The following is a 22,098-nucleotide window of genomic DNA, read 5'->3' on the forward strand; positions in this document are numbered from 1 at the left end:
TTAATAATTTGCCCTTATTTCAATTCTACTTCAGCTTAAATTATAGACAAAGGAGGCCATGTTGGTGCAATTATTAATTTGGACCTACCTTCTCTCTAATGTCATTTTGCTGCATTTCCTTGAATTTGTCCTTTTTTTGGGGGTTACAGAATGGCAATGCCTTGTTTTTATGGAATTAATTTAATATGGTAAAATGTCCCAGTATGTGTCACAGCATTTTAAAGCAAAAAAAACACTAAGCCACAAGGTAGATGGTCAAAAATGGAAGTGTGTATCTTAAAGGAAGAAAGAGAAGAAGTGGGGCATGGAGGTTCAAGGAGAAAATTCCAGAGCTTGGATCCAAGGCATCTGAAGGTATTGCCACCAGTGGTCGAGCAATTTAAAATCCAGAGTACTGAAGAGGCCAGAATTAAGAGTAGGAAAAGGTTTGAGCTGTTGAAGATAGGGAGGAGCAAGGTCAAGGTTTGATTTGAAAACTAAGTTGAGAATTTTTAAATCGAGGTTTTGCTTGACTGGCAGCCATATGGATTCGTGAACTTGAAAGTGACGGATAAATGGTACTGCTGTGAATTCAGGTGGATTTTGAATGAGCTCACATTTATTGAGGATATAATATGGAAGACCAGTCAGTGCTATGGATAGTCAAGTATAGCAGTAAGAAGGGCAAGAATGAATATTTCAGCAGCTGATAATCTGAGACTGAAGTAAAGTCAGGCAATGTTAGAGGTGGAAATATGTCATTGGCAAGTATAGGCAGTGAGAAGCTCATCTTGGGTAAACTGTCTTCGAACTGTCTGGCAAAACCACATCAATCTTTTGTCTGTTGCCTCCCTCCTCCTTCCCCATTTAAACATTCTCTTCACAGGCTTCTGCACTTGTAAATAACAGCCACATCTCCAATCTCCCTTTCCTCTCTGGTCTTTGTGTTATCACCCACTCTGTGCACATCCTTTCCATGTTTGAATCTCTGCAATATGGCTTCTGCCCATTGCCACTAAAGCAATGTCAACCATCACAAATAACATGCTGTGACTGGTATTTTATGCCTCTTCGACCATACCTCTCTTCCATTGACCAGCTCAGTCAGATAGGTATTGGTTGGTTCTGCTTTTACTTGATTCTAGCCTTTTAATTGCTTTGTCCTGGAGCCCTGAAGCACATTAGTTTGAGAGTTTTCAGATTTCAAAACTTGCATTGGCAGAAGAGCAATTGAAGATTGCTGTATCTCTGTCTATGTTTACTATGTTCTCTAGAAAAATGTGTCAGAAAAATGGAGACTACAGCTAAGCATTGCCAAGACTGTCAATTCAGCTGATCTACTCCACTCAAAGGCCAAGAGAGAGCTCCATGTCTAATCCTGTAGATGACCATTACCCAAAGCCAAAATATCTTGGCAGCATTCTTCACTGTACATTGATTTACAGGCAACACCTGCAGAACACCAGTGTTGAGGTCAAAATGAGAGTGAATCTCATATGGAAACTGCCGATATCATCTGGGACATGTGCCCCTTCACTCACCTGTATTTGATCATCAGATGTCTGCAGGGAAAGCATCCCCCTTGAGAACAGCACCAGCTGACAACTAACAAAGCACTCCCATTGACACTGGACATCAAATACCCTACACATTTGTCTAAAATCTCCTAGCCCCTACTGGAACACCACATGCTACAAAGTGATGACAGTCTAATTGCTAGATTGTGCACTTCCTGGCTGACTGCAAACATCACCCGCTGCAACCTGGTAATTAACCCGAGAGATAAAGTCACAGATTTGAGCCCTATCACAGAAAATTTCAATTGATTGAGAATAGGCCAGGGAAATGTGGCCACTTGCTTTGCAAATGGAACATTAGGAGCAGCTCAAATTGTGACTCTGACGATCCAACTCAGGTCACCGCCCATGTACTGTTGTCTCCATACCTTTCATTCACTCCTGACCCCACACTTGCAGTGAGTTTAGCTCTTGGGAACTTACTCCATTTTAGTTGTCTGTTTCTGATTTTATATCCATTGCATCATGAAAACTGAAATTGATTTTTTTTTATTATGCAAGTTATCAAGGGAATATAAATCAACGATGAGCTAAAGAAGTTTTGAGTTCCAGACGAGCAGTGATCTTTTAGTTTGTGTTGGTTATAGATCATGAAAATCACAGTTGAAACCAGTCTGTTCACATTTACCTCAAATTCTAAGTCAGACAGGCAGTTTAAGAACATGAGTTTACTATTGTATATCTCCAGGTTTATTTTCTTTTATTATCATTTTATCAGCTTTATTTTTCATGGGCATTTTTTAAATTTCCTAAACAGTAAATGAGGAATTTAACTACTTTCCCTCTCTGAATGGATAGCCGAAATAATTACACTCATTCCTTAAGTAAACAGTTCTCAATTTTTTTTACTAATGTTTGTTCTTGTATTTCGGGTCACTAAGTTTTATCAAGTTCTTATCAAATTACTACGTTTAATACAAAGCAAGCAAGACAACAGAGTGTATTTGAATAATGTTTTTGATTGCATTCTCCAAACCTAAAGCGAGAATTTGATTGTGTTGTGGTTTTCCAGTTACTGAGCCACAGTTGCAGAATTTTGGTCATTAGACCTTTCATTTGTCATGGAGTCTGAGGCAGCAGCAGTGTATGCTAGGTGCAGCAGTTCAAAACACAGTCTGAAGCTAGTATAGCGGTGTGAATCTGGAAATGAAAAGGGGAGATCTACACATCTATTATGGACAAGAAGAAGAATACCCAGTTGCTTTCAAAATTGTTAAATGATCCTGTGGGCAAATGAACTACATAGTTTGATGCTGAGCCATTCAGATCAGCAAGATCTGTTGTTTAGTTCTGGTCTATCTTGTTGACCGCTCTGAAATAGAGGAATTATCATAGATTATAGAATCCTATAGTGCAGGAAGAGGCCCTTGGGCCATTCGAGTCTGCACTGACCACAATCCCACCCCCATATCCCTACATATTTTACCTGCTAATCTCTCTAATCTACGCATCTCGGGACACCAAGGGGCAATTTTAGCATGGCCAATCAATCTAACCTGCACATCTTTGAATTGTTTGGGCAATGCCAATTTAATGATGTAAATAGAAAAAAGATGTTGACTGCTGATAAGGTTGGCAGCCAAAAAACAATGATTTGAGATAATTGATGAATAACAGAGGGACCATGAGTTTTTGTTTATGCAGAGAGTTATGCTGTGGAATACAATGCCTCAGAGCATGGTGAGAAGATGTTTAATAGCAACTTTCAATGGGAATTGGATAAATACTTGGAATAGGAAAGAAAATGCTATTATGGGCACAGCAGGTTAGTGGAACTAATTGGATAGTTTTCAAAAGGGAAGTATATGTACAGTGGGCTGAATGGCCTCCTTTGCCATATTACTGAATTATTTTTAAATCCTCAAGTAGCAGTTTTCAGGGCAGGTGAATAAGTGGAATCTTGATACCAAATTTGGTTTCTCATCTCCAGAATATCCTTTCTCTTAATGAGTGCAAATCTACAACCATTCATTACCCTGTGGTACCTTGCCCAAGTGACCATTTATTCATGTGAGAGTACAGAAAATGTATGTCAGCAAGCTGTTTTCCCCACACGTGTGCTTTCACCAAATGTAGCTGGATAGTGAAAAAACATGATGTGACTTTTTCTTTCCTATCTCCCCTACCCAATTATTATCTCAAGCTCTAATCTTATCCTTTGACTAATTTAACAAAAATCAAAATTATTAAACCCAGGACCTTTCTAGTCTGTGTGGCTCAGTTTAATAAGCTAACTTTTGACTCATGAGAAACAGTGGGTTTTGTGTGTGTTTCTTTGAATAGAATTTTGATGCAACATTACAACTTGAGCACAATTAATTGCTTTGATTATATGGAGGTCTTGAACTAGAACACCTCAAACCCAATAAATCCCAAGGGTAGATGATATTTATTCTGGTAAAATATGGAAGATTAGAGTTACTTAGTGAGATGTTGTTTATTACTGAGATTGCTGCATTGTAGTATCCAATATGTTAAAATTCAATTTGTGCAATGCCAGTTTTCAAAAATAGCTAAAAAAAAACTGGACACACTTCAACACCAAGTAAGAATAATGGATTTTGTTGAGGATGAGCTGACAGCAACTTTGTAAAAATCGTTGACATTGAGTTAGCAAAGGAAAATTGAACCCTGTCAAACCATCTTGATTTTTTTTGAGTCCAGATGGACTATGGGGAAAATTGTTATGTAACTACTAAAAGCAAAATACTGTAGGTAATGGAAATCTGAAGTAAACCAAGCTCGGCAGGTCTGTGCAGAAGGAAACACAGCTAGTGTTTTGAGTCCAAATCACCTTTCTGCAGAACTCTAGGTAGTAAGATCATATTGGTAATAGGGTTTTCGAATCTGCAAAGAGGAAAGAGTACACAAACTTGTAGAATAGAAACCCATTTTTCATCACCCTTTCGTTCTCTACCCTATATATTTTAGTACTGATGAAAATAGACAATTTGCTGAAGCTTTTTTTCAGCAGTACAGTATTCTGTACTACCAAACAACTATCTGTATATTGTTCAATGACTTTAAGGCAGATTTATTCCAGAGTATGTTTCCAACACCCTGTCACAGTGTTTACTATTTACATGCGAGCCTAAAGAGGAAATATCATCTAGGTTCTTGACATTGTAACTTAGCTTCTGTGAGTTCTCTAGGTTGGAGATCATGAGGTTGATTTTGTGCCCTTCCTGTTGTTCTACTTGAAATCAACTAACCTGGTGAACTAGAATTTAAATCCAAGACCTTCATGACAGGTAGAGTGTAAATCTGAACTTTGTAGCTCATTTACCAACTGGGTCAGCTGGGAAGAAAAACTTGGCAACTCTTGCATGCAAATTTGGTTCATGGCATAAAACATCAGCTGGTCAAAATCCAAAAGTGTATAGGTAAGATAAATGTGAATATGTTTAACATCACCGATTCTGCAGAGGGAATATATTGCAGCAGTGACTGTATTTCCCAAAATAACAATGATCAAATACTCAATGTTTCATTAACCATTAGCACCCTGAAACTGCCTGACATTCTAAACAAATGCAGGTCTTTGGTCTTATTTATGAGCAACTAAAAATACAGCTTGGACTTAATTACCTAAAATGAACTTCCAAAAGGAGCAGTGGGGTCTGATTTTTAACAATAGATTCAAGAGTTACCTGGCAGGAACTTTGATTGAAATGATCTTATAGGATCTGATATTTCTCAATCACCTTTTCCAGTACTTTATGTATCTAAAAAGTATGACTCAGGTTTTTGTTTTTAATTTTAGAGTGCATTGGGAGTTAGATCTATTGCTGCTGATACAAACCACAAAGAAAAACGATCCCAAGAATTGAGACCGGTTGAAGTGAAACCAACGGTATTAAGTGGGTACATTCCTGCAGGGCATATTCCGAAACCACTTGTTATGGCTGACTACATAGCGTGAGTATATGTTTACTAAGTTAAAAGTATTTGTCTGAACAAAGTTGGTAGGTGAGACTGCACAACGTATGTTATAAGTAAAATTCAAATAGGGGTTGGTTTTCTTTCACAGTTGCAAATTTTTAAGCATTTAGTTTTATTTGCATGGGATGTAAACATTAGTGGCTAAGCCAGCATTTATTGCCCATCCTTAATTCACTTGAAGGTAGTGGTGAGCTGTTTTCCTGAACCGCTACAATCCATACGTGTACGTACAACCACAGGGAAGTATTTCATGGATTCTTTTGACCCAGCAAAAGCGAAAGAATTATATTGTTCAATGTCAGGATGGTGTGTGGTTTGAAGGGGAACTTACAGGAGGTTCCTATGCATCTGCTACCCTTGTCCTTTTGAGCTGGTAGGGGTCGCAAGTTTAGAAGATGCTGTCAAAAAAGCCTTGATGAGTTGGTGCGGTGCATCCTGTGGATGATGTGCATTGCCACTGTGCAGTAGTGGAGGGAATGAATGTTCAGGTAGTGAATGGGGTGCCACTGCTTTGTCATGGATGGTGTTGAACCTCTTGAGTGTTTTGGATCTGCACATATGCAGGCAAATGGCAAGTGTTCCATTATATTGTTCTTGGTCGTGGACAGGCTTTGAGGAGTCAGAGCTGGTTACACATCTCAGAATTCTGAGCCTCTGACTTAATGTTTTAGCCACTGTATTTATATTGCTGGCTTGGTTTCAGGGTAATGATAAACCCCAGGATTCAACAATGGTAATGCCATTGAATGTCATGGGGAGATGGTTAGATTCTCCATTGGGAATTGTCCAGTACTTATGTGGTCCAAGTGTTACTTGCCATTTGTAGGTCCTGTTGCCCAGGTTTAGCTGCGTATCGACATGGACCGCTTCAATAATTGAGGAGTCACAAATGGTGTTGAATACTGTGCAATCAGCAACAAACACCTTCATTTTGGGTCTTATGGGGTCGGGGAGGGAGGAAGGAGTTGAAAATGGTTTGGCCTAGGCCATTACCTTGAGGAACTATTGTAACAGTGCTCTGGGACTTAGATAATTGACCTCCAATCATCATCCTTTGTGCTAGGTTATGACTCCAATCAGTGGAAAGTTTGACATGGGCTCCAGTTTTGGTTGGCTCTTTGATACCACATATGGTTAAGCACAGCCTTGCAATCAGCGAGAGTGACTGCCGTTGATCTCTTGAGTTCAGCTGTTTGCCCAACAAGGTAATCAGGTTAGGAGCTGAGTGGCACCTTTGAATCCAAACTGAGTATCAGTGAGCAGTTATTGCTGAATAAACATCCCTTGATAGCACTGTTGAAGACCCTTTTCCATCATTTTTCTGACGATCACATAAGGAAGCTGATGGGCCAGGACATAGATGGGCAGTTTTCTATATTGCCAAGTAGATGCCTGTGTTCTACATGTACTTGAAAAGGTTAGGGACATGACTAGAGTACAAGTCTCAATACTATTGCTGGAATGTTGTTGAGTCACACCAATGTTCCAGTCACCAGTGCCTTCAGCCATTCCTTGATATCATTGGTGCGATTGAATTGGCATGTGATGCTCAGGATCTCAGGATGAGGCTGAGTTGGGTAATCTGCTTCACTCTTCTTTAAAGCATGGTGAATCCCTAGACTTGATGGCAGTGGTAGAGTTGAGGATATGCTGAACCAAAAGGTTTCAGCTAGTCGTTGAGTACAGTTCTGCTGCTGGCCCACAGCACCTCATTGCTCAGTTTTGAGTGTCTATGTGCAGAATCTATCATGTTGAAAGGTAACCTCGATGTGAAAATGGGATTTTGTCTCCACAAGAATAATGCGGTGGTCACTCCAGTCAAATGTTTCATGGACAGTTTAATTTGCAACAGGTAGATTGGCGAGGAAGAAGTGAAGTAGGTTTTTCCCTCTTGGTTCCCTCATCATCTGTCATGGACTCAGTCGAATAACTATGTCCTTTGGGGCTTGATCAGCAGTCTTGTTATGGAGCTATGCTTGGTGGTTCACATGTGTTCTCTCCAGAGTACATATGTGCTGTTACCACTCTCAGTACTTCATCGAAGTAGATTTTGATATGGAATGCTCATTCATCAGCTGAACACGGGGGTGAGGAGCGGACTATAGGTGGTAATCTGCAGCAGCAGGAGTGTTCCCTGTCCATGTTTGACCTGGTGTCATGATCTGATATCTTGTATCTTTTTTATTCTTATGTCTCATCAACTAGTGAAGCATGCTTGAGGAGCCAAATGGCCTACGGCTCCTTGTTCTTGTGTATGTAGATTTCATAACAGTGTGTGATTAACGTTACACAGTTTGTTTCAAACATGCTAGATCGGTCAGATTAATGCAGTTATGTCAAAGAATTTCAGGAGAATGACAGAGCCCCATGTCAATATACCAACCGTGTTCAGTTCTGATTTTTTTTTCTTGCCTTCTCTTTTCTGTACCACAGATACTTTACCCAAAAGGTTAGTGGTTGGAACAAAGCAGAAGTGTACCATTTTTTATGTACCTGATGTGGAACTGCCATTTTTTGCTTAAGTTAGGAGAGATTTAAATTTTTGTACATTTACAAGTTCTCAGTCCTGTGCAGAGTTTGAGTGGTTGATGGATGCTGTAAGGATATATCACCTGTCATGCTCCTTTGTGTTGAATGACTTGCCATTAAGACTCGTGTAAGGGTGGCTGCTTTTCGTTCCATTTTGGATCTGTGAAATTTTTTTCTTACCATTTGTTTTTCTAATCATCTTTGAAGTGTCTTCTTGTGATTCACCTTCTTACCCTGAAAATAATTTCCCTTCTGTTATAATCCTTCAAGAATTTAAAGAACTCTCTGAAATTAATACTGTGAATGTTGTAGCATGTATATGCACATCACTACCGTAAGCTGCTGAAGGAACTCAAACAAGGCTCCTTTTGGAACTGCATCTAATTGTGTTTGTATGGTAACTTGTGCAATTAGTGGGCTAATAAGGGGACCAAAACTGTACATAATATTCTAAGTGCAGCCTCACTAATGCTTTGTATAATAGCAGCAACACTTCATTACTTTAATATTCTATTCCTTTCACAATAAATGTCAGTATTTCATTTACCTTCATTATTACCTGCTGCATCTGCATACTAATTTTGTGATTAATGCACAAGAACACCCAGATCCCTCTGCACAGAAGCGCTATGAAATCTCTCCCCATTTAAATAATTTGTGTTTATCCTACCAAAATGGATAACCTCGCACTTATCCATGTTAAACTCCATCTGCCAAATTTTGCTCTGTTCACTTAACATATCTATGTTCATTTGTAATTTCTTTTTCATTATCACAACTTACTATCCCATCTATTTTGGTGTCATCTGCAAGTTTGGCTATAGTACCTACTATCCCAACATCCATGTCATTAATATAGATTGTAAACAGTTGGGGCACGAGGACCGAACCACGCGACATCTCACTAAAATCTTATCAACCCAAGAAAGACTCATTTGTCCTAGCTCTCTGCTTTCTATTGATTAGCCAATCCTCTATCCATGCTAATAAATTACCCCTAATCCCATGTAAGCTAACTTTGTGTGTTAACCTTTTGAATGGAACCTTATCAAATGCCTTCTGGAAATCCAGATATACTACAGCTACAAGACCACGATTATCCACCTTTCTTGTCATATCTTCAAAGAGCTCAAGCATATTATTCAAACATGATTTACCCTTCATAAAACCATGCTGATTCTGATAGATTTCAATTTGACTTTCGGAATGTCCTGTTATTTAAAGTGAATTCTGACAATTTCCTAACAGATGTGTTAAACTAATTGGCCTATAGTTTCCTATATTTGCCTTTTTCCCTTTTTGAATAAGGGTATTATATTATCATTTTTCCAATCCACCAGAACCATTCTTGCAAAATTTCTGAATGCAGCATTATAGCCAGTGGGAGTACTATCTCCAATGCCATTTCCTTTAAGATCCTAGGATGTAGGCCTGCCTTCAATTCCAATAGTTTGCTTAGGACTTTTTCCCTCGTGACAACGATAGTTCTAAGTTCCTCCCTTTCAATAACATCTGCATTTTCTGTTACTATTGGGATAATACTCATGTCCTATGCCATGAAAACTCAGGCAAAATATTGATTGTGTTTCAGCCATTTCTGCATTACCCGCTAACTCTTCAGCCTCATCTTCCAAGGGACCAACATACACTTGAGCTACTCTCTTTCTCTTTATACTCATAGAGCTTTAGCTGTCTGTTTTTATATTTTGCACAAGGTTTCTTTAATAATTTGTCTTGCTGTTTTTATTTATTGTTTAGTGACCCTTTGATCTTTAAAAGCTTTCCATTGAAATATCAATGGATGGTTTAGATATAATCACCATTAGAGGCATTGTTACAAGGTGACCAGGGTTGGGAAGTCAATGTTCTAGAGTGTACACTTTTTTAAAAGGCAGTAGGACATACTTGCATTGAGGGCAGCACAGCAAAGGTTCACTGGATTGGTCCATGAGGTGACAGGGTTGTCCTATGATGAAAGGCTGAGTAAATTGGGACTTTGTTCTCTGGAGTTTAGAAGAATGAGGTGTCAATTACAAGGGAGCACAAGTTCAAGCTGTGAGGGGAGAAAGTTTAAGGGAAATGTGCGGGGGGAGTTTTTCATGCAGAGAGTGGTGGGTACCTGCAACATGCAGCCAGAGGAGGTGATGGAAGCAGGCAACATTTTAAGAAGCAGTTGGATGGGTATGTAAATAAGCAGGGAATAGAGGGATATGGACAAAGTAAGGGCAGTAGGTTTTTTAGCTTAGTCAGGGCATCATGATCGTACAGGTTTGGAGAGCCAAAACCTTTGTTCTTCGCAAGATAAGAACCTTCACTCAAAGGGTTATGAATCTTCGGAATTCCCAGCAGGTTACAGGTGTACCATTGAATATTTTTAAGGCTGAGATATGCACATTTCTAGTGTCTCAAGGGATATGGGCATCCAGTGGAAACGTGGACCCAAAGAAATGATACAGTATAGAAGGGAGCCATTTGGCCCATCTTGTCCAGTTTTTCTTTATGTCCCTTTTAATCCTTCTGTCGCTTGGCTTGAATCTATCAGCCCTGATTATTGAACTGTCTGCCATGGGAAGCAGATTCCTCCTGTGTGCTGTTATCCCTCAATTTTGTATACCTCAATTATGTCTCCCCTCAGCCTTTTCTGTTCTTCAATTATGTCTTCTTTCAGCCTTTTCTGTTCCAAGGAAAATAACCCCAACCTCTCCAATCTCCATTCACAGCTACAATTCTCCAGCCCTGGCAACTTTCTAGTGAAACTTCTTTGTGCTCTCTCCAGAATGATTATGCTCTTCCTGTAATGTGATGACTGGAACACTCTCAATACTACAGTTGTGGCCTCACCAGTGTCTTATATAATTCCAACACAATGTCCTTACTTTTATATTCTATACCTCTGCCAATGAAGGAGTGTGTTGATGGGGCTCTCGAGGTGGCAGGGTAACGTCAGAAATTTTGGAGACTCGTGAAGCTAATGTCTCAGTTTAAATGTGTAACCTTTCTTTTGACCAGCAGCCGCTAGGGAAACTGTCAATGGGTCAGGGCAGCTCCTGAGTTGAAACAGCTAGACCTCTCCAGTGAATTCCAATATATACAGTTCAGAACAGATCAATTTTAGATTTTCTTATCAATTACTCCTGCCTTTCATTAACCTTAAATCAATCATTTTGATATACGTAAATCAACAATAGTATCTGTCATATACTTTAGCCAATCACGTCTTGCCCTCTGGCACAATGGCATTTTATTAAAATCTGGACATATCTTCCCATTTTGGCTAACCCAGCTTCCTCTGTTGCCTAGTAATCTCAGAATCCACAAAGTTCAAAGTGAATGTTCCTACAAGTTCCCCTACAGGTTACTGCCAAACCAGATTAACACATGATTCCACATCTGGCCATGCATCCATCTTATCTGGACAATGAATAAACCCTGTTCATGAAGTTAGATTCAGTTTTCTGAATGTTCTTAACATTAAAAACTCTGCTGATAATGCTTGCATATCTCCAAAGTTTTATTATTCCCTTAGAATATGACTTTGTCCTCATGCCCTTTTACTGTGGTGATTTTCAGCAATCTGCCTTTGGTTAAAGTGAACAATGATTGTTAAAAATACATTAATATATTCAAAATATCAGCATATGTGTTTTAAAATCATTATCACTTATTTAAATCTCTGGCTGCATTTCATGTGTGTGTAAACTGCTTTCTTGTTAGCTTAAGTCTGATTTAAAGTCATCTAACTCAATGCTGGTAGTTCTCTAAGTGTCTTAACATCTAATGGTTGAAAAATCTTTAATCCATTAGCACTTTTTTCCCCTTAGAGAGGATTCCATATGCCTTCTTTACAACCTTATCTATCTGCACTGTCACCTTTAGGGACCTATGCACTTGTATGCCAAGATCACTTCATTTACCCCTTTCAGTATCTTCCTGTTTTATTGTGCGTTCCCTTTTAATGTTTGACCTCCATAAATGCAGTACCTTACACTTATCAGAGTTGAACTCCATCTGCCACTTTTCAGTCCACTAACCCATCTATTTCATTTTGAAGCTTATAGCTGTCCTCTTCACTGCCCACTGCAGGCCAATTTTTGTGTCGTCTGTAAATTTCCCAATTGTGCCCTCCCCATTCAAGTCAAAATCGTTAATATACAAAATAAACAGCAGGGTCCCAACAATCGAGCCCTATGGACCGCCACTGGAAAGAGTCTTCCATTGGCAAGTTACAGCTCAGACTCAGTCGTGATCGAATTGAATGGTTGCACTGTCTCGACGAACCGCTTAATTTTCTGCTCCTATTTCTTATGTTCTGCTCTTAATTGCAGAGAATAAGTTCAAAGCCCACCAATTTGAGAATTCAATTCTATTTTTAAAAACAAAGAAGAAAGTGAGGTGATGATTGTTGTAAAAAGGCCAACAGGTTTGTTAATGTTCCTTTTTAAGGAAGGTAATCAGTTTTCCTCACCTGGCCTGGCTGATGTGTGATTCCAGTCCTAATGTTATTGACTCTCGACTGCAGTTTGAAGTAGTCCAGCAAGGTATTCAGTCCTATCAAAACCATGAAAAGAAGTAGGCTGACCACTGCTTAAGGCCGCTAGGGTGGACCATGTATGTTGTCCTGGGCTGTCCCATGTCCTGAGAATTAAGAATACTTTAAAAAAGGATATATTTTTGATTCTTGGCCTGAGGTTAATTAGTGGTGGCATCCACTGGGGCACTACACTTCAGCTTGGGAGAATCTAGGATGAATTTAATCAATTTTTCTTTCCCATTCCACAACCATTGCCAAATGTCTCCTATTGGAAAGTGCAAATGTTTGTACATTTGATGGAACAGACTCATCTATTATTCTGCTGACATTTACAATCTAGATATGTGCCATAAGAACAGCAAAATTATCTGATGATGCATGGCTTCTGGTATCAGTTTTAAAAGGATGGGGTGAAGCATTGTAATGAGGTAATGGATTTTTTAAATAGTCAATCCTCTTTTTTTTAGTAAATATCCTTCTATTCGAACCCCTGAAGAACGTGAACGTTATAAAGCTGTATTTAACGACCAACATTCAGAGTACAAAGAGCTTCATGCAGAAGTGCAAATGGTTCTGAAAAAATTCAGTGAAATGGATGCCATGATGAGCAGGCTTCCTCAACATGCAGGAACCCAACAGGTTAGTACATTATGACTGGCGAAATCTAGCTAAAGTGTCCTCTGTTAATAACTTGTAAATATTTATTTAAGCTGAAGTGCACAATGTAAAACAAACAGCATAAGATCTAGGATCTTTGGTAGCTTCAAGTGCAGTTGGAAAAGCCATTCCTCCCGAGATGTAATGGCAACTTTACAAGGTGAATTTGGTTGAAATGTTGGCTGCTTCTAGAGGGCACCATTTACAAACTCGTTGCTGTTTATTGTGGATCTGGAGCAGAAAGATTTTGTGCAAAGACTGGTTTTCAGATAAAACATTAAATTGAATCCTGCTTTGCATGTTCACGTGAATGTAAAAGCTCCTATGACGTTATTAGGATGGGTATTAATTCCTCAAACTGGACCACCCAAACAAATCAGCAGATCACTTTTTTAATACCGTTTTTGAGATTTTTGCACTAATCAAATTACCTGCCAAGTGATTGCATTTCCAACATAATTCTCTGACTGATGAAACATCCCAAGAATGTAACAAGTACTGTAAAAATGGCCTTTCAAGATCAGCAAGAGATGTATTAACACGATATCATTAAGTCTAAAGCTGTTATGTAATTGCACGTGTATCCAGCAGAGGGACTATATTTCTGCAGGTAATGCTGGAATAAACTTCTGGATGGGTATGTAAAGGATGAATAATAGAAGAATAAATGAATAGTTACATAAAAGGCAGTGCACAGTGCTCATCTATAAAGAAACTCCCAAGAACGTGCACGGAAGTACCAACATAGGTGGAGATCCCCACAAGACTTCAGAAGTATAAACTATTTTGCTTGCAGGTGGCTTTAATTAGTTCAGTCTTCATTGCAGCATCTCCTTTGGTGCTTTTAAACAGCTGTTGATGGAAGGAGTGAAGAAAGGAGACACTTCGCTGTGTTTCAAAACTTTGTTGGTGTAACACGAATGCTATATCTGTTTAACTCCTACCATCAATGTTATCATTTTATGATGCACTTTGTTTTATATTCTTTGAATGTGGGCAGGTCCAGCATTTATTACCTATCTTTAATTGTCCTTGAGAAGGTGATGGCAAGCCACTGGAGAGCTTGTTCTGTAGATACACCCACAGTGCTGTTAGGGAGCGAGTTCTAGGATTTTGATCCAGTGGCAGTGAAAGAACAACGATATAGTTCCAAGTCAGGGTGATATAACTTGGAGAGAAACTTTCAGTTATTTTTGTACGTGGTAGGACTTGGAAGGTATTGGCGAAGTAACTTGCAAATTTATTCTAACATGTAGATTATATGGTTCCCCATATAATCCAGTACATAAAAATATTGTCCTGTGTGGTATGGAAGTGATCTCTGCAGAGTTCCTTGATTCCAGCCAAGATAGTAATGGAATGTAATAGCCTTTATCCATGGGTAACAGAAGGGAAAATGAACTGCTCCTGTTCCAAATTCCTATCTGACTGTTCAATGAAGATATAATTTGGATTTATTTCAAATTCGTAGACCAACTCATGAAGACTGTACTTGGGTGAGATTAGTATTCCCAGAAAAAATGGGGAGGGAAAAGCGAAGCATTTAATGCAACTAAGTAAAATAAAGTAAAAACTCTTTTCCTTTTTGCACAAACCCCAGAATTTAGTGTAATGAAAACAATTTGACTCATTCCCTGCAATAAACCAGCAACCTTTGTGAAGGGCATGTGTGAACTTGACTGTGAAAATTGGTTCTCGAGGCCATTTAAAACTTCAAGATTGTGTTTATTATAGTATTTATGTCCCAACTTGTCCATTGGCAATGTTAGAGTTTATGCATCAAGAGTTAGATTCTTAAAAAAGATCAGATTAAAACTGAAAAGTGCTTTGGGGCATAAAAACTTTGTTAACCAAATGTTGCAAAATCTCCTAAGCAACAGTATCAAATCTGGTGTTTGTCATTTCCATGTGTATCATGGAAACTATAACTTCAAGCACAAGATTGGTCACCCAGAAAAATGCCTGTCTTTCGGTGAGAACGAGAACAGCATATTTTCCCTATCCTGAAGGCGTTGAGTTCTCAGTTAGGTATCACAGTCGCCAGGAACATCCTAGTCTCTTGCCCAAAAAGCCATTGTGTGTGCATGAACTTGGTGATGACAGCATGAGCAAGCTATTTGATGTAGAGGTCTTTGCAGCCAAGTCAAACCAGGATTCCAATTTGTTTTCTTCCCCCCACTCTTTAACTCCAAGTGTTAAAGCTAATTATACACACTGGGCCACCCATTTAGCACATGCCTACAATTGAGCTTGCGATGATTTTGGTTTGTTTCGCCATCAAGAATCCGAAAATTTAATTTTAAAATAATGTTGCCTCCGATATCCCATTCTCCAACTGAAAAAGGATACCTGTAGAACTTCAGGTCAGCCAATACAGGAGCTTTCAGAGTACCTTGGCATGACTTGCCTTTCACCCTCTATGACAACCTTTAAAAGCTTCAACAAGGGGGACAAATACCTGAGCTTCATTATATATTGCAGTTCAAATGACCAGCCACCTTTTTAAATATGATCTAACTATGCATTCTTGTGATTTCTAAATTTAGGAGTATGACAGAATCACAAAAGTTTTCCATGAGTATCAGAAAAAGAAAAATGTAAGTACAAAATAATAGCATTATTACAAGAAACTCCAATCCGTTTTGAAACTGATGGATTGATAAAAACTTGATGTCATGATGAGAAATGTGAATTGGTGGTGGTGGATGGAAGACCTATATTTTGTAGTTGGAATGATTAATGTCCTGGATGATTTCACTAAATGATGACTTGAGAATGTCAATAAATTTCTGTTGCAAGGAATTTCTATCGAAGGGAAATAAATACATGCTGCCAGTTCAGTGCCATCATTTAGATTTCTTCTAAAGATGTTAGAATTTGAAGACTAGCATGTCTGCCATGAGCTCAGTGCCACCTGCATCAGTTACTCTGTTTCAGCAGTCATCAAAACATTCACAAGCCACAGAATTATGTCTTCCTGCAACAGTTCCTTGCTGGAATAGAGATCATTTCTTGTAATGAGGTGCTGGAGGTCTTAAAATGCATAAAGGTAGATAAATCCCTGGGACCCAATTAAGTGTATCCCAAGACATTGTGCGAAGCTAGGTAAGAAATTGCACGGCTCCTAGCAGAGATGTTTGTATCATCGACAGCCACAGATGAGGTCCTTTAACGAGTTTAGGATGGAAGCTGGAGAAGTGGAACATCGTGAGGTTATCCGTGGGCTTGCAGTACAGTGAAGCACTGAGGTAACTGCCCTTGATGGAAATGCCATATGTCCAAGAACGCAACCAGTTCTGGAGAATAGTCCATTGTGAGTCTGATAGTGGGATGGAACTTGTTGATGTCATCATGTAGTTGTTTCAATGATTCTTTGCCGCACGGCCAAAAGAAGAAAATGTCATAGATGTATCTAATGCATAGCGTTGATTGAAGATCCTGTGCGTGAAGAGGTCTTTTTGAATTTGTGCGTGAAGATGTTGGCATAATGAGGTGTGAATTTGGTCCCCAAGGCTGTTCTGTGTTTGGGTGAAGAATTGTTGAAGGTGAGAACATCGTGGTCCAGGATGAAGCGGATGAGTTGTAGAATTGCATTTGGAGATTGGCAGTTGTCGGTGTTGAGTTCTGAGGCAGTTGTAGCAATGCCGTTGTACTGGGGGATGCTGGTATGAAGTGCCGAGATGTCCATTGTGATGTGGAGTGTTCCTGGTTCAATTGCTCCATGGGTGCTGAGTTCTGTAAGAAGTCACAACAGAAGCTAGGGGTCCCCTGCACGATGGATTTCAGAATGCTCTTGACATAGCCAGAGGGGTTCCCACACAGGGTCCCATTGCCTGATACAATGGGATGGCTAGGTGTGTTGGCCTTGTGTATCTTCAGATGGCAGTAGAGATCTCCAACGCAGGGATACTTGGGATGAGAGCACAGAGGGTGCTCTGAAGGTCCAGATCAAAGGTTTTGATTGGTCTGTTGAGTTGACAGTTGTTTCTTTGGTCAGATCTGCAGACAACTGCCTGTAGTGTTCCTGGTTATTCAATTGTCAGTACACTTCTTTGCAGTAATCCGTTCTGTTTAGTATGATGATGGCTCCTGCTTTGCTGGTTTAATGATTAGTCTTGAGAACGTGGATGGCGTTGTGTTGTGTTTGGGTGACATTCGGAGCTGTCTTGAGTGCAGCTGATGAACCTGGCATTGAGACATCTCCTGATGGCTTGAGCGCACATGTCGAGTCAAGGGCAGTGGCCTTTAGAGGGGTCTAGTTTGATTCTTTCCTCTTCGATTGCTGCACCACGGATCTCTGTCGGCCTTTCCAGTTCATTGATTGTCTCCTGGCCTCTTGGGTTTTGTGGAAGAACTCCTGGAGCCTCATTTGCCTGATGAATTCCTCTGTGTCCATCATGAGACTGGGGCCCATTTTGGTGGTAGCGCAGAAATTGAGCCCTCGACTGAGAACTTTTTCACAGACGGTGGTGTGTATGCGGAATGAGCTGCTGGAGGAGGTGGTAGAGATGGGTACAATTACAACATTTAAAAGACATTTGGACAGGAATGTGGATAGGAAAGGTTTAGAGCATATAGGCCAAATGCAGACAAATAGGACTATTCATTTTAGAAAACCTGGTTGACAGGTTAGGTCAAAGAGCTTATTTCGGCGCTGTATAGAACCATAGAAAATTACAGCTCAGAAACAGGCCTTTTGGCCCTTCTTGTCTGTGCTGAACCATTTTTTTGCCTAATCCCACTGACCTGCACTTGGACCATATCCCTCCACACCCCTCTCATCCATGAACCTGTCCAAGTTTTTCTTAAATGTTAAAAGTGACCCCGCATTTACCACTTTATCCGGCAGCTCACTCCCACCACTCTCTGCATGAAGACGCCCCTGTAATATTCCCTTTAAACTTTTCTCCTTTCACCCTTAACCCATGTCCTCTGGTTTTTCTTCTCCTCTAGCCTCAGTGGAAAAAGCCTGCTTGTATTCACTCTATCTATACCCATCAAAATCTTATACACCTCTATCAAATCTCCTCTCATTCTTCTACGCTTCAGGGAATAAAGTCCTAACCTATTTAATCTCTCTCTGTAACTCAGCTTCTCAAGTCCCGGCAACATTCTTGTGAACCTTCTCTGCACTCTTTCAACCTTATTTACATCCTTCCTAGGTGACCAAAACTGTACACAATACTCTAAATTTGGCCTCACCAATGCCTCAGACGTAAGACTCCAACTTTTATACTCCATACTCTGATTTATAAAGGCTAATGTCCCAAAAGCACTCTTTACGACTCTGCCCACCTGTGACGCCACTTTTAGGGAATTCTGTACTTGTATTCCCAGATCCCTTTGTTCAACTGCAGTCTTCAGAGTCCTACCATTTACCTTGTACGTTCTACTTTGGTTTGTCCTTCCAAAGTGCAATACTTCATACTTGTCTGCGTTAAATTCCATTTGTCATTTTTCTAGTTGGTCCAAATCCCTCTGCAAGCTTTGAAAACATTCCTCACTCTCCACTACACCTCTGATCTTTGTATCATCAGCAAATTTGCTGATCCAATTTACCACATTATCATCCAGATCATTGATATAGATGACAAACAACAATGGACCCAACACTGATCTCTGCAGCACACCACTCGTCACAGGCCTCCACTCAGAAGCAATCCTTCACAACCACTCTCTGGCTTCTTCCATTGAGCCAGTGTCTAATCCAATTTACAACCTCCTCATGTATACCTAGCGACTGAACCTTCCTAACTAACCTCCCATGAGGGACCTTATCAAAAGCCTTGCTGAAATCCAGGTAGACAACATCCACCACCTTCCCTTCATCCACTTTCCTGGTAACCTCCTCGAAAAACTCTAATAGATTGGTCAAACATGACCTACCACGCACAAAGCCATGTTGACTCTGCCTAATAAGTCCCTGTCTATCCAAATATTTGTAGATCCTATCCCTTATCACACCTTCCAATAACTCGCCCACCACCGACATCAAACTTACTGGCCTATAATTTCTTTTGGAACCTTTTTTAAACAACGGAACAACATGAGGCACCCTCCAATCATCCGGCACCACCTCCATGAATACTGGCATTTTAAATATGCCTGCCAGGGCCCCTGCAAGTTCAACACTAGCTTCTCTCAAGGTCCATGTCCGGTGCTGGGGATTTATCCACTCTGATTTGCCTCAAGACAGCCAGCTCCTCCTCCCCTGTGATCTGTAAACGTTCCATGACCTCCCTACCTGTTTGCCCTATTTCCATAGACTCCATGTCCGTTTCCTCAGTAAATACGGATGCAAAAAACCCATTTAGTATCTCCCCTATCTCTTTTGGTTCCATACACAGTCTACCACTCTGGTCTTCAAGAGACGAATTTTATCCCTCACTATCCTTTTGCTTCTTACATACCTATAGAAGCTCTTTGGATTTTCCTTCACTCTGTCTGCCAAAGCAACCTCATGTCTTCTTTTAGCCCTCCTGATTTCCCTCAAGTAGCTTCTTGCACTTTTTATACTCCTCAAGCATCTGATCTGTTTCTTGCTGCCTGTACATTACATACAACTCTCTCTTCTTCTTAATCAGTGTTACAGTCTCCCTTGAGAACCAAGGTTCCTTATTCCTATTTACTTTGCCTTTAATTCTGACAGGAACATACAAACTCTGCACTCTCAAAAGTTCGCCTTTGAAGGCCTCCCACTTTGCATTTACATCCTTACCAGAGAACAGCCTGTGCCAATTCACACTTCCCAGATCCCTTCTAATTTTATCAAATTTGGCCTTTTTCCAGTTCAGAACTTCAACTCGAGGACCAGATCTATCCTTATCCATGATCAGGTTGAAACTAATGGCAGTATGATCACTGGATCCAAAGTGTTCCCTCACACTCATGTCCATCACCTGCCCTAACTCATTTCCCAATAGGAGATCCAATATCGCATCCTCCCTGGTCAATCTCAATATACATTGGGATTGTATATCTCAATGACTCAGTTGAAATACTAGCTAGTACAAGCATGGGCAATGTGGCCTAGATTTTTTTGTGTAGTTACAATTCTAAGCTTATAGAAGGTGGAAAACTAGACTGGCATCCAAGGGAACTCTTATTCTGCTAATGGCTAGAACCTTACCACAGAGCTTGTAGCTGAAGAAATGAGCTCCAGTAGAAAATGGGTCTATTTCAAACATAATGCTTATGTAAACATAGTAAGCTTTCCATCTTTCTCTTTTGAAATAGTAATTCATAATTGTTGAGTGAGTTTCAAGAAAACTAAATTTATAATGTGCTGTCAAGTGAACTTTGCATGTTTGATAACTTGAGTTTTTAAATTTAATATTTTCAAAGATTGTTAAGGCATCAACATTGGATTATCTAATGATTCGTTATGTTTTCATTTGTGCAGGACCCCACTTTCCTGGAGAAAAAAGAACGTTGTGAATATTTGAAAAACAAACTCTCTCATATCAAACAAAGAATTCAAGAATATGACAAAGTCATGAACTGGAATGATAATTATTAAAGAACTTAAAAGTTTAGCAAAAACTTTAAATTACAGCAGGTTTTCTTCGTGACTATTTGACAAAAACTCTATTGTGCTTTTCATAAGTCCACCAATTCTTCCATTTGAACCTTTCTTCAGGACAAATAGGACTAAGTGGATCAAGGAATCAAAATACATTTAAATTACACTGCGAACTTGAAATTTGAATTAGCCTTTGTATGTATATAGAATATGTTCCAGATAGTCAACATTTGTGCATAACCTTTTAATATTTATAATGGGTACCAGTTAGAGATTTTTAAACATCTGACTAACTATGATGCATTAGATGTTTCATTATTATTATGTCTTCTATTCACGGTGCTAAGCCAGAATCCTGTATGAATTTGTTGAGCCCTTTATAAATGACTGGGGTTGGTCAAACTGAGTGTATTAAATGCTACAACTAAACCTGTTTTTAAAAAGCTTGTAAGTCTATATAATTGGTGCATAACTAATAAGCAGAAAGGAAGAAATTAGTTTTTTTGCAGATCTCCACACACACACACACCCCCCCCCCACACACACACACACACACACACACACACACACACACACACCCCCCCCCCCCCCCCCCCCCAACTTTCGAACCTTGGATCCTTCTGAAAACTTGGTATTTAAGATGCATTAAAATGTAACTTATTTTTGAAAAAAATGTACATAAGATGTAGTGTTACACTAATAGTTAAATACCAGGTTCCAATGAGTCTATTTTGTATATCTGCTTTTGTACTCTGATCCGATATTACCAACTATCAGCCTTAAATAGTCAAGCCATGGAAGTATTGTAGAGAAGGAGTCATGAGGTTGATCCTTCGAATCAAAGAATTTCGTATTGAGTCGAGATTTAAACATTTTAGCCTTGAAAAGAGACCAAAAGAAGTGACCTTGTAGATGTATACAGGATATTGAATGGCATACTGAAGGCTAATTTAGACAAGGTGAGAGACTAGAAAACAGTTAATAAGATGAAACTGCTGAAGGGAAAATTGAGTACAGATGTGAGGTTGCCCTTCAAGCAAAGACTCATTAATGCCCTGGAATGAACATTGTGGACTGGTGAAACAAAAATCCTTGGACTTGTTAAAAACTTACAAGAAGGGATGGATGGACTTCCCTCATTTGTAGCTAGTGACTATTTTTAAATGATTTTTGTACTTCAAGTAATTTTCATTTTCAACTTCTCCAAGCAACTTGTCGAGCACTTGTGTACTTGAGAGAACTTATTTGCCTAAGTTTTGAAACTTTAATTCTCATTGTCTTGAGCCATTTTTTTTCAGTATTGATGAAGTTAAATGGATTTTTGTATTGTTTCAGTCATGCTTTACTGTATGCAAGCTTTT

The 22,098-nt window shown here is 39.5% G+C and overlaps 1 protein-coding gene across 1 annotated transcript in view; it reads left to right on the plus strand.

The window, feature by feature from the left end:
- Positions 1–21,248, plus strand: part of marveld2b (MARVEL domain containing 2b) — a 33,522-nt gene extending 12,274 nt beyond the window's left edge. Inside the window, exons 4-7 of the mRNA XM_080189222.1 lie at positions 5,320–5,474; positions 13,026–13,197; positions 15,762–15,812; positions 20,618–21,248. Of these exons, the coding sequence (XP_080045348.1) occupies positions 5,320–5,474; positions 13,026–13,197; positions 15,762–15,812; positions 20,618–20,734 (495 nt within the window). The 3' untranslated portion in view covers positions 20,735–21,248. The remainder of the gene's footprint in view (positions 1–5,319; positions 5,475–13,025; positions 13,198–15,761; positions 15,813–20,617) is intronic.
- Positions 21,249–22,098: the final 850 nt, after the last annotated feature.

The sequence above is a fragment of the Carcharhinus amblyrhynchos genome, chromosome 5, assembly GCF_965287045.1.
Source record: "Carcharhinus amblyrhynchos chromosome 5, sCarAmb.v2.hapA, whole genome shotgun sequence".
NCBI lineage: Eukaryota > Metazoa > Chordata > Chondrichthyes > Carcharhiniformes > Carcharhinidae > Carcharhinus > Carcharhinus amblyrhynchos.